The 14,193-nt window shown below is 45.8% G+C and overlaps 1 protein-coding gene across 4 annotated transcripts in view; it reads right to left on the reverse strand.

Annotated features, from left to right (window-relative positions):
* Nucleotides 1–14,193, reverse strand: part of CMIP (c-Maf inducing protein) — a 559,349-nt gene that overhangs the window by 91,358 nt on the left and 453,798 nt on the right. For all 4 annotated transcript variants that reach the window (XM_086945892.1, XM_086945891.1, XM_086945890.1 and 1 more), the window contains one exon: nucleotides 13,728–14,081. In XM_086945892.1, the coding sequence (XP_086802018.1) occupies nucleotides 13,728–14,081 (354 nt within the window). The remainder of the gene's footprint in view (nucleotides 1–13,727; nucleotides 14,082–14,193) is intronic.

Raw genomic sequence — 14,193 nt, forward strand, 5'->3', positions numbered from 1 at the left:
GAGGTAATCAAATGTCTCTAGGTTGTCGTTATTGGCTTGGATCAAGACCGTGCCATTGGAATAGATGGTCACCAAAGTGTTCCCCCTTCTTGTCGAGCGCTTAAGAATAGGGAAAGAGAGTTTGCAGCTATGGGGTGTATTCGTAGTTTTGGTAATGTGGAGTTGTGATCTGAGGATGGAGATCCACTTTTCGGGGCTTTCCGTGTGAAAGATGAGGTCCATTTTTACTTGGCCTTTATAGGAGCAATGATATATGTCTGCAAATAGTGATTCGGGGAATTGCCTGATCAGTTTAGGTTTGAGTTTTTTTTTCGATTTAGGTGGGAGGTTGGGGGGGGGGGGTTAGATTAATCGAGAAAGAGTTTAGGACGTGCGGTTTGACGTAGCTCGTCGTGAGGGGGTTGGTGTAGGTAGGTTTGATAGAGTACATTTTGACCAGGCCAAGAGAGGGGTTGGTTCCTATAAAGATTGAAGTGTTACACTAGCATAGGGGTCATGTGGGTTGGGAGGTGGCCTTAGCTGGTGGGGAGGTGGTAGGCTCTAAGCTGTAGTGGTAACTTATTCTGGACGAGGCCGGCAGGAACAGGGTGTAAAGGCGGGTTTGATGTGAAAGGGGACTCACCAGAGCAGTCTGATCCTCTGTGAGAGGAACTCCTTCTGAGAGGCCGGCTTGGAAACAGGTGTTGTAGAGATCGTGATTGCTCGCAAAGTTGAATGCCCAGTGGATTGGTGTGCTTTCCGGGGTTGTTTGTCTTGAGCTTCAGTGTTGGAGTGCTCTACAAGGCGGCTGTTTCCTTGCAGGAATCCTGCCTGCTCGTAAATTGATGGCCCAGGGGATTAGTGAGTAACACAGAAAAAGATCCTTGAGGAACCAGTGGATTAGTGTGCTTTTCCTGGGAGTGTTTGTCAAGAGCTTCAATATTGGGAAGCTCTTCAGGGCGGAGGTTTCTGTGGTAGGACTCATAAGCAATGGGTACTTGTGTTGGTTTAGGCAGCTATCTTGTGGAGCTCTGTGTGGTGCCTTGTGATTGCGTGCCGTCTAGTGTTCCTAGGGGGGATTATCATTGACAGATCCACATTGAGGCGGCCATTTTGGGTCCAGCCGCTGCGAGGCTCAGCAGTAGCTTGAAGTGCGCTAGCTGAAGACCCCTTGATATCCTTTTCGTGACCATTGCCGGTAGGAGCTCTCAATTGCCCCAATTAGAGTTCAATTGCAGTCTGCTGGTCAGACTTGCTTTCTTGAGTTGTTATTCAGTTTTCGGGCAGCCATTTTTAGGTCAGGCGTTGCGGGGTTCGGCAGTGGTTCACGCTCCGTTTTCCCTGTTCTTCCGCTCTGATACTCATAGGTCAAATTCGTACTTAATCAAACTTTCTAAATAAATAAATAAGATGTCATAGTATTTTTATAAGGGTCCTCGGTTGCTAGTGCTCACTTGTGGCCACTGTGGGGTGTTTAATGACGCTTGTAACCACTGTGGGGTGTCGAATAGGGTTACTTTTAATTGCTTCACAATTTGGCAGCTGTTAGATTTGGGTGTGTCTGGTTGGCACAGGTAAGTACTTGTGACAAGCAGGGACCCTCTCCTCTAGTCAGGACAATAATAATAATAACGTAATTTTATAAAGCGCGCAGCTGCCCCAGCAAAGGGGCGTCCCGGCGCTAGAGGCAAAAAGCAAGGCAAAGGCAGCGGCACAGTCTAGGCAGGAAACAGGAGGGTTTTGATGGCCTTACAGAAGGGGAGCAGACCATCCAAATGACGAACATAGGCAGGGAGGGAATTCCACAGCCTAGCCGCCAAAAGGCAGAAAGACTTCCCCCCGGCTCTGGCCAGCTTCACACGGGGAACCACAGCCAACAACTGCTCAGAGGAGCGAAGCTGGCGGTTGGGAACATAAGGAGTTAATAAATTGGATAGAATCCCAGGAGAAGAAAATTTTAAAATCTTAAAAGTAAGACAGAGTGCTTTAAATTCGATCCTTTTGTGAACAGGCAACCAATGAGTTGCCTGATGGCACCTGACACGGAACAGAATCTAGGGAGCCTAAACAGGACCCGTGCTGCTGCATTTTGGACTCTCTGCAGACGGAGAACGTCCGTCTTGTTGGCCCCTAACAACAGAGAATTCGCATAATCTAAAATGTATATGTAAATGTATTTGAGTTTACATAGCGCACAGCTACCCACAAAGGGTTTCCCGGCGCTTGCTTAGGGAACCCGTCCTGGTATTCCCCTGTGAGATAACCCCGGCAGGGTATCCACAAGGTGAAAGCCAGGCATCCCGCCGCGAGGGGCCGTTGTGGAGATTAAGCAAGCTATTGCCCAGAGTCGCAGAGTGTGAACCCGTGAGTCGAGAAGGCACCGGAGCGAGAATTATCGAGTCCGTGGAATTTTTGAGCCCAAGACCCGCCGAGGCGGGGAATTGAACCCTGGTCCAGGGCTGATCTCAGCTTCCGGGTCTGCCACCTCTAACCCCTGAGCCACACTTCTCCACTCCACTTCTCCATAATCTATGCGTGAGAGAATGGTGGCCTGAACTATCAGTTGGCGAGTGGCAGAATCAAAGAATCCCAAAATGGGCCTAAGGCCACGTAAGAGACCAAAACAAATGCCAGCCAGCTTTTTGGTGTGGTCCTGAAACCCCAGAGTAGAATCAAGCCAGATCCCCAGATTTTTTACAACTGGCTTGGGAGTTGGCGCGTTGCCCATAGAAGTAGGCCACCACTGTGAGCTCCAAAGGTCCTTATTTTTGCCAACCAGCAGTACTTCCGATTTGCTAGCATTTAATTGAAGACAATTCAAGGTCATCCACTCCGAAATTGCCTCAAGTCCAGTACGAAACTGCACCGGACCACAGACTCTGCCATCTGAGAGAGCAACCACCAATTGCGTGACGTCGGCATATGACACTAAGGTCAAGCTGGCTTCACGCGCCACTCTTGCCAGAGGCTGGACATAGATGTTAAACAAGCAGGGGCTCAAGGCAGAGCCCTGAGGAACCCCCTGCTTGCTAGCATGGACATGCGAAAGAAAAGGGGGCGAAGTAACCTGGAACGTCCTGTCCGCAAGAAAGGAACAAAACCAATCCAAAGCAAGGCCCACTACCCCCGCCTCCTCCAGCCTGCATAGTAAGATCTGATGAGAGACAGTATCAAATGCGGCGCTGAGATCGAGCAAAATCAGTGCCACTGTTTGACCCTTGTCCAGAATCCAAGGGGATTATCCTCTCAAAATAACCCCTGCTCACCCTCTAGGTAGCTTGGTGCGAGCAGTCAAGGCTTATTTCAGAGGTGTTGTAGGTTAAGCATTTGTGACCACATACAGTAACTTAGTGACAACACTACAAATGGACACCACACTGGTATTATCAAAAATAGTTATCTTTTATATAAGGATTTAGCACAAAACCAAATAATGACAAAATGAGCCACAATACTATTAGCAAAAAGAGTTCTTGTTCAAAAGGCTTAGTTTCGAGTTCTGTGCACTTCGCACTCCTTGTCCAGTTCTCACAGGGATGAGAATACCTAAAGAGAGTCTAACCAATGCAGCGGACACGCCAGTCCGATGCGTACACAAATGCAGTGCGAGTCGTACACAGTACCTTAGCTTGATTTGTCCGGCACGGACGGGCGATGAAAAAGAAAGCGTTGTACACGGCAATGTCCTCCTGCCACGGTGCAAGCTACGGCTCGTAGACTTTCTCAGTGCGGGTCGTTGGAGCTCAGGGTCGCGTTGTTTGAGGGGACGGTGCCTGTTGCGGTGCGATCGATCCACGTTGCGGCATACGAGCCGTACCTTGTGAGCCGGTGCCTTTCAGTTGTTAAGCGCGGTGGGAGGCGGAAGGTACGACGCGGATGTGCGAGCGGACCCCAACTTCCAGCACGATTTCAGATTTGACATTAGCGGCAGGGTGTGCGTTGATCTGTGCAGCTCGAAGGGGTGAAGCGAAGTGCGGTGTGTGGTCCCCCAGTCACGGTGCGAGCTACGGCTCGTTGACGGAGCCTGAGCGGGTCGTTGGGCTCAGAGTTGCATTGCCTGAGGCGGACGGCTTGGCACAGGGCTTCACAGAGTACGAGTGGATCCTACGAGGCACACACAGCTCCCTGCCTCAGCGCTACGGGAAAAACAGCGTTTCCAGCAGCTCTCCTCAAGGCAGGTGAATTCTACTGGTCCTGGGACTTCGTTCAGGGGGGAAGCTCATTCACAAGCCCTTGGAGGTCTTTGGCACAAGCTAAAAATAAAGTCTTTCTTCTCTCCTTCAGCAGCAAAATAACCACTGCAGTCCAATCCCCCAGGTCACGGGCAGTATTCCTCCTTCAGCTTTCCCAGCTCCTTCTTGTCAGGTAGAGGTTTCTTCTGGCAAATCTTGATCTAATTTCTTGGAAGCAGGGTCTCAATACTTATACCCCTAAATCCTTTGTTCCTCTGGGGTAGAGGGGCCGTTGCCCAGCCAAAACCAGTTCTTGAGCACTTTGTTGATATGACTGACTTTTCTTTCAGGGAGCAGGCTAGAGACATCAGAAACTCCACAGGAGGTGGAGCCAGCACTGTGGTGGAGGGGCACAGTCCTATTCAGAGCCCAGGTGCACTCCTCCCACCAATCTGGATGTAAACCTCTCTATTCACCACCAGGCTACCTAGCCCTGCCCTCTGGAATTCCCCAGCCCTGTCACTCACAGAAACCAGACAGCAGATACACATCCTAGCAGAGGCGGGCTGAAATGGTTAGGCAAGCAAATACCTACTTTCTAAAAGTGGTATTTGCAAACACAGAATATTAAAATAAACCTTACTAAAAGATGTATTTTATTATTCTGAGTTCAGGCATACTAAACTCGAATTTCTACCATATTCCCTGAGGCTGTTAGGATTATAGAATGTAATAATTCTAACAGCCCACCCTGGCTTATGAGAACAGGTGGCCTTGCAAGAGTGAAAAACGAAAATGGCTGTAATTCACTATCAGGACATGATACACACATCAGGGTTTGTCCTACCCTATACTTACAATGCACCCTGCCCTTGGGCCTACCATAGGGGTGACTAATATGAAGTTAAGGGAAGGTTTAGGGACTGGCAAGTGGGTGCACTTGCCCAGTCAGCATGACAGTACCACGCAGGTTCTGCAATGGCAGACCTTAGACACATTTTACAAGGCCGCCTCTGTGGGTGGCACGAGTGCTGCAAGCCCACCAGCAGCATTTGGATTTACAAGCCCTGGGCACTCCTGGTGCACTGTACTAGGGCCTGACAGTAAACCAAATAAGCCAATCATGAAATCCAATCAAATACATTAATTTACACAGGGAGCACTTGCACTGTGGCACTGGTTGGCAGTGGCACAGTGCTCTGAGCATCTAACACCAGCAAAACATACGAGGCACAGCAATAAAAAGTGGAAGGGAGACCCACGCCAAGGTGCCAGGTCTAACAGCAGCCATTTTGGGGACAGGCGCTGCGGGGGCTTCACAGACTTTTAGATAACCAATATGCGTGCTCATTGACCTATGTTCTATGTGTACACCATCATTGGAGGACGACGTGTTGCTATCTTGTACAGCGCTCTGATACTCATAGGTCACGTTTGCACTTAATCAAACTTTCAAAATAAATAAATAAAAATTCATAGCGCAATTATATGATCAATAAGAATGGGATCACCGGCCTTCCTAATCGCAATCTTGTCATCATTAGGCAGATACATCCAACACACAGGCAAAAGAAACAAGTCTCACCTATGGGACTACTAGCTTTGCCATGCTGCACAGTATTGTCAAGATGCTATGCAGCATGGCGGAAATCTAAAGAAAGAGAAAAAGAAAATAAATGGTGGGATGACGTGGCCGCAAGAGGAACCATTAAGAAAAAAAAACTGACCCATGATGGAGCTGTAAATCATTTAAAAAAACGGGGGGAGGAAGAAATAGATGATGCACAAAAACTTTTAAAGTGGATGAGCCAGCACCAATTTGCTTCCTGGTTCTCAGCAAAACATAAATTAATGTAATAATAGACTGCAAGTGATGGGAGGGAGCAGCAAAGTGGAGCCGGACAACCATCCTACATGAATACTTATGGCCAATCACCCATAATCAATAGAATCCTCTACACACATTGGACATAACCAGTTATAGAGAGGAATCAAAACACAATATGGAAAACATAACAACTCAGTATGTGGTCTGAAATGCACACCTTGTATTTTTGCATCACATTAAAGCTAGTAAGATGGTTAGGAGGGATGACATGGTGGGTGGGAGTGTCTTACTCAGTGAGCTGTAACTAGGAGGTCAGTGTGAAACAGGTGTGGCTAGAGTGATTTACTCTTTGCCAATGGATTTCCTATTGAATTTCCTAGTTTGTTGGGATGCCCATTGCCAAGCAGGTCACTAATATGTCCATGGATTGCTTTCGCTGTAGTGTTACTGCCCAACATTGGAAGTGTGGGTGGTATTCTGTGTAATGCGTTTTTTAGTGCAGTTGGGAGGAATGTGATAGGCAGCTACGTAGCATATCAGAGTTCAGTTGGATGTATGTGGAATGATTTCTCTAAAGCAGTGCTTCCCAAATTTTTGAGAACCACGACCCATTTTTTAGAACTATAAACTTTCTCGACCCACCTAGCTTTAATGGAGATGAGGTAGGCCATTTTTTTATGTAACTAAAGCATCGTGTGGTAGCGCACAGTCATGTACAGGCAACACTTTTATGTAAAATGGCTACTAAATTTGCACAGACTTGCAGTTTTACTGATAAAACTACATTTCACACAAATGACATTTAGTAGAAATTTGGTTTTAGTGATGCAACCATAAGCTCACAATGGCCCATCAAATGGACTGTTCAAATCACAACCCCACCACCAGCTTATAAGCTATATTTCTATTTGTTTATTTTTCACACATGCAAACACTGGTGTTGTCAGCTGCAGGCTACCGACATTCCATAAGACCTTTACTAACTTGATCGAAAGTCAGAGAAAACAATGTATTCAGTTATATTATACGTTTTATGTAGCGCTAGCAAGACCCGTGGGTATCAGATGCGCACAATGGGACCTGCTCTGGTTTTCTTGTTATTTTATAAAACACAAACATACTAACACTGTAAAACCATGACGTTGAACTGTGAATCAGAGTTAAAATAGCACAGCTAGGAAAATATTTTTTTTAATGTTTCAGAAAACTGTCAACAACACACCGGAGTAATCCATATCAAAATTTCGAATGGCTGAGTTAATTTCTATGTAAAATGAGCTCAGGTCAAAGACGCCATATTTTCCAAGACCAACCCGGCATGTGTTGTATGCAAGTATTTCCTCGTGCACAAACAATCTGGTTATCAGATTTGGGTCTGGCCCCATGGGTGTTGTTTTGAGAATGAGTGGATTTGGCTCAGCTGTTCTTCTGGTATTAAGCTGTACCCTGCACTGCTCAGCTGTACCAGTGCACAAGTGAGTCATGTGCCTGATTAGCGACCTTCGGCTCCCCGCTTAATGAGAAGACGTCAGCGTACCAGGCTATGGGGATCTAGATCATGGGAAGAGGGAGTGCCCAGAGGGATATTGGGACAATGCTCGGAGACCTTAGTCTCACTCCGGATTCAACAGGGAGCAAAGAAGAAGAAAAAAATGTAATTCCAACACAAGTGAGGCTGGCAGAGAATGCAACCTTTCCAGTGCTATTGGTAGGTGGACAACGGCCAAATGTGAACAGCTTCATGGTCAATTATTCGAAGGGACTGGTCTTTGGTGAGCAAGGAACAAAGGCGTGGTGGTCTCCATCTAAGGAGGAAATTAAGAAGCCATTGGTTGAGTAAAGCTAAACTCCTCCGGCCTAAATGAAGTAAAGGGAAAGCAGGCCTTGGGTGACCAGAATACACTAGAAGGTGACAACCTCATGAAGACATCACTCCGCTACCACTGTAAGTTAACCATTGGCACATTTCTCCAAATGACCACCTACCACCACCCTTTGTTAAAGCAAATAGTAAGTGCAAAAGAACATTAACTGTGGTAGTGTTTTTTTTCTTTCTTTCTAAAAGATATAAACACTGACTCGCTCTGAACATCGGACTCCTACCACATCGGAGAGCTGCCTGGTGGGAATCAGCTTCCCTCTCTGCGACCTGGACTAGAACCTGTTGACCTAGAGGCAAAAGAATTCCAACAGCTGAGTCATCAGTGCCTTTGCAATCTCCAGCATCACCAAGGTGCCCGGGAAACGTGAGAAGTCAAATTAGGATGACAACTGTACCTGAACTAATGCCCTTCGCATTACTGAAAGTCCCTGAGTCATACAAACGGCCATACATTTCCAGTTACTCTCAGAAAAGAATTAGTAATATTTGAGTAATGCAGGATTCTCATTCAGAAAGGAGCAGTTGTAAGAGCAAAGAATAAGCCGGCAAAGACAACCGCTCTCAAATCGGCAAAGTCCGAATAAACTAGAATTGCCTGACCAATGGTTATCAAGGGCATTATGACTGGTCCATCGCGACATCCTTTGAACACTTGTTAAAAGTCTATGCATAGATCGGGGAAAAAAGACAAGAAGGGCTGATGTGTGAACAGACAAACACTGCATAACACATCCCTGGGCAGCCATGCTCTACGGACCAGTCACAGCAGGGTACAAATTATCATACAGCTTGCAGATAATATTTCAGTGGCATCATAAGGCTAGTTTGCAGCCATGTAGCTCAGAGTTGAGTACACAATGTATGACATCATCCTGCCCACATATGCAATTTAAAATTTAATTTTACCACACAATCACATATCCTCTGGGAAAGCTCAGCCTTCAGCAAAACGTGTTACTATTACACAACGGCTACGAAAATCTTAGGCTCTCTCAGGAGGGTTCTATGGGGTGAGGCTAATCTGATTGGGTGTAGCAAAATGTTGGTCTCTTTTACAAAAAGAGATAGATAGGCTACAAAATGAGATGAGGCCTAGACCTTACTTTCTCTTTTGTACATACTGCTATGGTATTTTCTATTTACCGAGGCTCCCAGGCTGACGACGGGGATTGATACTAAGCATGGGAATCTATGAAAGTTCCAATACTGGGCCAAAAATGATCTACAAACTTAAATAAATCGGAAACACTCTGCAATATCTTCCGGGAAGCAGGAGTACAGACACCAACTGTCGTACAATACACAATAAACATCCAACAGAATTCAGAAAACATTTAAATGCCAGAAAAGAACAGCTACACTGCAATATACCATGCACATAGACCTTCTCGATAAAAATAATTCCTCTAGATGTCAGAAATACAAAAATATATTTTAGCAATGCATATTTTCAAACTTTAAGTTTTAAAAGTCCAGAACAATTGTGCGGAGAAACTACCCACAGGCAACATTTCACCACCACTGTGGGCTTTGCCAAGGTTATAATATCAAAACTGTGAGGAGGTCCTCCAGGATCACACCAAAGGGCAGCATTACTAATCTGTTTGAATGGCCAATTACTGATGGTTTGTAATCAGTCATGCATGTTCCACAATGCTTCAGAATGGGAATGTTCTTTACGGAACCACAAGCTAAGCTTACTTGGCTCAGACAGTATAGTTTGAGGCAAACTTCATACTCAACCTTCGTATACTAAGCTGATTAAATGCTTGCTGAGCCAGCAGGTGACCTCTCCTAAGGTGGAGCAAAGCACCTCAAAGCAGAAAATGAGCTCCCTGAGGATGAGCTAGTTCATATGGTGGCAGTCCAAGACCTTATTTTTGGTGGGGAGTCCTTACGGAGGCAGGAGGTGAGTCCTTACGGAGGCAGGAGGTGAACTCTCCAGAAGCAGCCTGGGAATTTTGCGGGGGGGTGGGGGTGGGGGGTGAATAAAGCTTTGTAAGGCAGAAACTCTCAAGTTGTCACTGTGTGTCGCTTAATATTGGCTCCCATCACATGGTCAACCAGTGAGGAGCCGATATCACACGTTGTGCAAACAATTCGCTGGAAGCAGGTTTTCAGCAAATTGTTTTGACATTCAGCTCAGTCGATGTCCCTTGCGAGGTGCGAAACCTTCCAAGGACAAATGCGGCAGCCTCAAAACCTTTCCTTTTTTGTGTTGGAGGGGTGAAGGGGCATGAGGGCTAGGGTCTTAGAAGCAGTGACATAAAAGTGCCTCTTGCTGTGCTTGGCACTAGGACCCGCCTCCTTCAATGTTCCGCTCCCTCCTCACATGGTAAAAAAATAGTTTGACTAGTTGGCAGATCTGAGAAGGGAAGCTACCACAGAATGGGAAAACAGCTGCGGGAGGCAGAGTGCTCACCTAGGGTGATCATTGTACCTGGAAATGTAGAACGTAAGATCACATGAGGTAGGATATTGACTCAAAGGCAAAAAGGAAGATTCCATAAGTTGAGATAATGATTTCAGTGGCAGAGAGCAAGCTGGTCTAAAGTAGGATGGTGCCTGTTTTTTTTTGTGGAAAAAATACTTTTATTAATTATCATTAATGTATCAGTACAAAATGTATATATTAGAGACCACATGCCCCTTTATGAGAGCTGGCATCGCTCACCGACTATGCACCCACAGGGTGCCAATGGTAGAAATACAGCTGGGATATGTGCTCTCCACCTCGAAGACATGCAATTGCTTCCTCCATAAAAGGTAATGGAGTACATCAGTAACTCATATGACTGACTATAACACAAGGTGCGCATGTCCATAGAATGGCAAAACAGCTGCGGGGAGGCAGAGTGCTCTCCTAGGGTGATCATTGTACTTGGAAATGCGGAACGTAAGATCAAATGAGGTAGTATATTGACTTAAAGGCAAAAAGTAAGTTGAGATAATCACTTCAGTGGCAGAGAGTAAGCTTGTCTAAAGTAGGATGGTGTCTGTTGAAGTCCAACACTGATACCATCAACACTCACCCTTCAAACAAACACAAAAACCAAGAGTCTAACCATTGACTGTGAGTGCTGCCCCCCTTGACAGATACGCTACAACTAAAACGTGGATCCAGGCACCTCCCACCATTTCTTCTATTTGCTCACTGTTACGTGCTACTAATCCCTGGCACACAATCCAATACTGCCAATGACAAAGAATTGCAGCCTGAGCCACACAATAGGGAAGAGACCAATAGCAATGCATGATTATAGATGAAAACATTTAGACACCACAACAGGGGTTGCAATATTTTTTTCTTAACCCCTTCGGGGCTGATGACGAGCTGGGCTCGTCATGGCGTAGCCTCCTCGCACGCTGATGCCGAGCCCAGCTCGTCATGAATAATGGGATTTAGAAAATCTGAGCGTGCGAGCGGAATTCCGCTCACACGCATGTGGTTAAAACTGATCTTATTATTTTTTTTTTTTGTCGAAATGTACAGTAAAAAATATTCCGGCCTATCACTTTATAGTTTATGCCAAAAGCATCATGGTTCGTGATACATATGTTCAGGGCTGCAGGAACAGCCAAATACAGATAATCTGGTATAGATAACCCAAAAAATTGGGGTGAAAGATCTCACTGTGGTCAGCCCACACACACACACAGATACTACCTCATAATGCTAAACATGCAAGCAATAAAAACGAGGCAGGCTTATGACAGCTTAAGTAAATACTCCAAATGGATATGGAGTAGGTAACTTATTTCATATGGAGTTGGCAACCTATTTCACGTTCCTCCAAGGCTCTGCCCACCCCACTCTGGAGAAACTGCATTATGCCACACGATTGCTTATGGTCAGGGCAAATATGAATGAAACTGTGAAGTTGACCTAAATGCAGACAGGGATCACTAACCTGTCCACTACTGTGTAACCGTACGCCATGACTACGTATAACTGGGCAGCAATAAAGCCCATGCAAGGGGCGAGGGAGTTGAAAGACTAAGGTGCAGTTGGCTTTGACAGTGTGTAAATGCCCTTAAACCCATGAGTTTATGGAAGTTCCTGAATTTTACTATAATGGTTTTCCATCCTGGAAACGGTTGGAGATTTAGCCAGGGCAGGAATAACAAATGTGGAAAGAGGAATGAAATCCCCAAATTTTTGGGGGGTGAAGGGAGAATTGGTTTCTCCATAGAGAAAAATATTTTCACCATGGTGAAAAAAGAACAAGAGAGCAAACCTCGGAAATGGAGTCCCCTCCATCATACAATACATGCACAACCTGAATAAGATCGGCCTCCAGACTGCCCACATATACAAACCTCTAAGCCCTGTAACAACGAATCTCAACACCAAGACACTAGCGTTCTGGGAGACATTACTCAACAATGCCTATGGATCTCTGCCTCGCAAAACAAAGTCTCCCCCCAAGTGGCACAAACAAAGTACTGGCTGCTGCACAAGGCGTTCTGGATGCCTGCCGCCTAGCTGAGGTCGGAGTCAGAGAGAATGACATATGCTGGAAATGTCACAAAGAAAGAGGTGACCTCGCTCACCTACTCTTTAACTGCACCAAGGTGAAGACATTTTGGAACAAGGTGAGCGATCTCATCAATAAGATAGTGGGGTGCAACATACAGTCAGGCTTTGTGGGTTTAGCCACAGCATTCATGGCCCCGGATCAGGACTCCAAGGGGGACAGTGAACTGATTGACCTTCTCCTCACGGCAGCAGTCAAAACAATACTAGCGAACTGGAAGAATACAGGGAAGGCGACCTTCAAAAGCTGGGTCAACTGGGTCACCTTCCTCCGGGGGGCATACAACATCACAGCATTGAACTCAACCAACGAACCATATCGTATGCACTGGAGGCTCGCCGCAGAATCGACCAACACACTGCTCTGTCTCCCCCCCCGCCCACCGTCTCTTACCCCCTCCATTCCTCCTTTCTTCACTCTTTTCTTTTCTTTTTACGAGGGTGAACAGTGGTAACCGAAATGAGGTACGCCAACCGGTCAATCGCGACCAGACTACTGACCTCCATCCATGCTTGCCGTCATGCCTTATGTAACCACAAGGCGTATGTAACTCACCTGTATCGCCCTCGTGCATCACTACTGTACTGTATATATAAAATAACCTTTTAATAAAAATTTCTTTGAAAAAAAAAAAAAAAAAAAGAACGCTGCTAAAACCCCCAATTTTTTATTTTTTTTAAATGAACATTTGCTTTCCAAAATGCAGAGGTATGTTCTTTGTATAACTCTGCATCAGGTAAATCACAGACAGGGGCGAAGCGTCAAGGGGCGTGTTTGGGGTGTTACACTCCCCTAAAAATGTATTTTGTGGTAAACAGTTGGGTACAAGTGTTTTCAGTTGGGCATGTGAGGTGTTTGTCGAATTTCACCTGGGATTTTTACATACGCACACACACACACTTTCTTGTCTCTGTTTTGAAGGTCTTAAAAATATCGCTTAGTTTGAACAATATTGTGTTTTAAGTATCCATACAATAGGCACTGTCCCTTAACCGCATGTGCGCTAGCGGTTTTCTCGCTGAGCGCTGCGATTTTAAAAATCCCGCGTTACGTGACAAGGTCAACTCATCACACGCACAGCGCAGGTAACGCCCATGACGAGCTGACCTTGTCACACGCATCGAAGGGGTTAAGTCCCCTCTCAGGCCCTGATTCTCACATAATGTATTTTCACAAGATATGTCGCCATTATTGTTGGGAAATCTGAAGTTCCCCCAAGGCCACTGATTTCTTGAACTTGATCAAATTTGGAGAAAAACACTAGAGAAATGTACACAAATGGCAGATTAAAAAAAACGGTAGACTTATAACTACAGACAGATACTCACAGCATCTTAAGTATCTCCACGTAGCATGCAAGCACCCGCTCAGCTTGCGGGCTCAGCTCTATGGTCATGGCACTGCAGGTGGGACTAACCAGCAAGCAATCAATCAGGTTGGGCTCGCTGTCATTACCAGTGCTGGCTTTCATCTTCTGATTTGCCGAGTTGTTGCGCTCCAACTCCACATGGATCTCACTAGATGTGACTACGACAGACTTGAAGCGTGAGTCAGTGGTCGGGGGCTCGTGAGACATTAGGTCAGGGCTCGATTGAAGAAGGCGTAGTGGGATGTTTGGCTTTCGGTCACATTGCTGCTGGCAGCCATTCCGAATCTCCTTCAAACTTGGAGAATTGTCTCTGCTGAAAAAGAACATGAAAGGAACAATTATTAGACAAAAAGCATGTTACATAATGCTGTGAAATTAGACTCTTGTATGAGTAAGTCTACAAGCCAATGTAACTTTTCTATAAA

Source organism: Lissotriton vulgaris, chromosome 12 (assembly GCF_964263255.1).
Source record: "Lissotriton vulgaris chromosome 12, aLisVul1.2, whole genome shotgun sequence".
Taxonomy (NCBI): Eukaryota; Metazoa; Chordata; class Amphibia; order Caudata; family Salamandridae; genus Lissotriton; species Lissotriton vulgaris.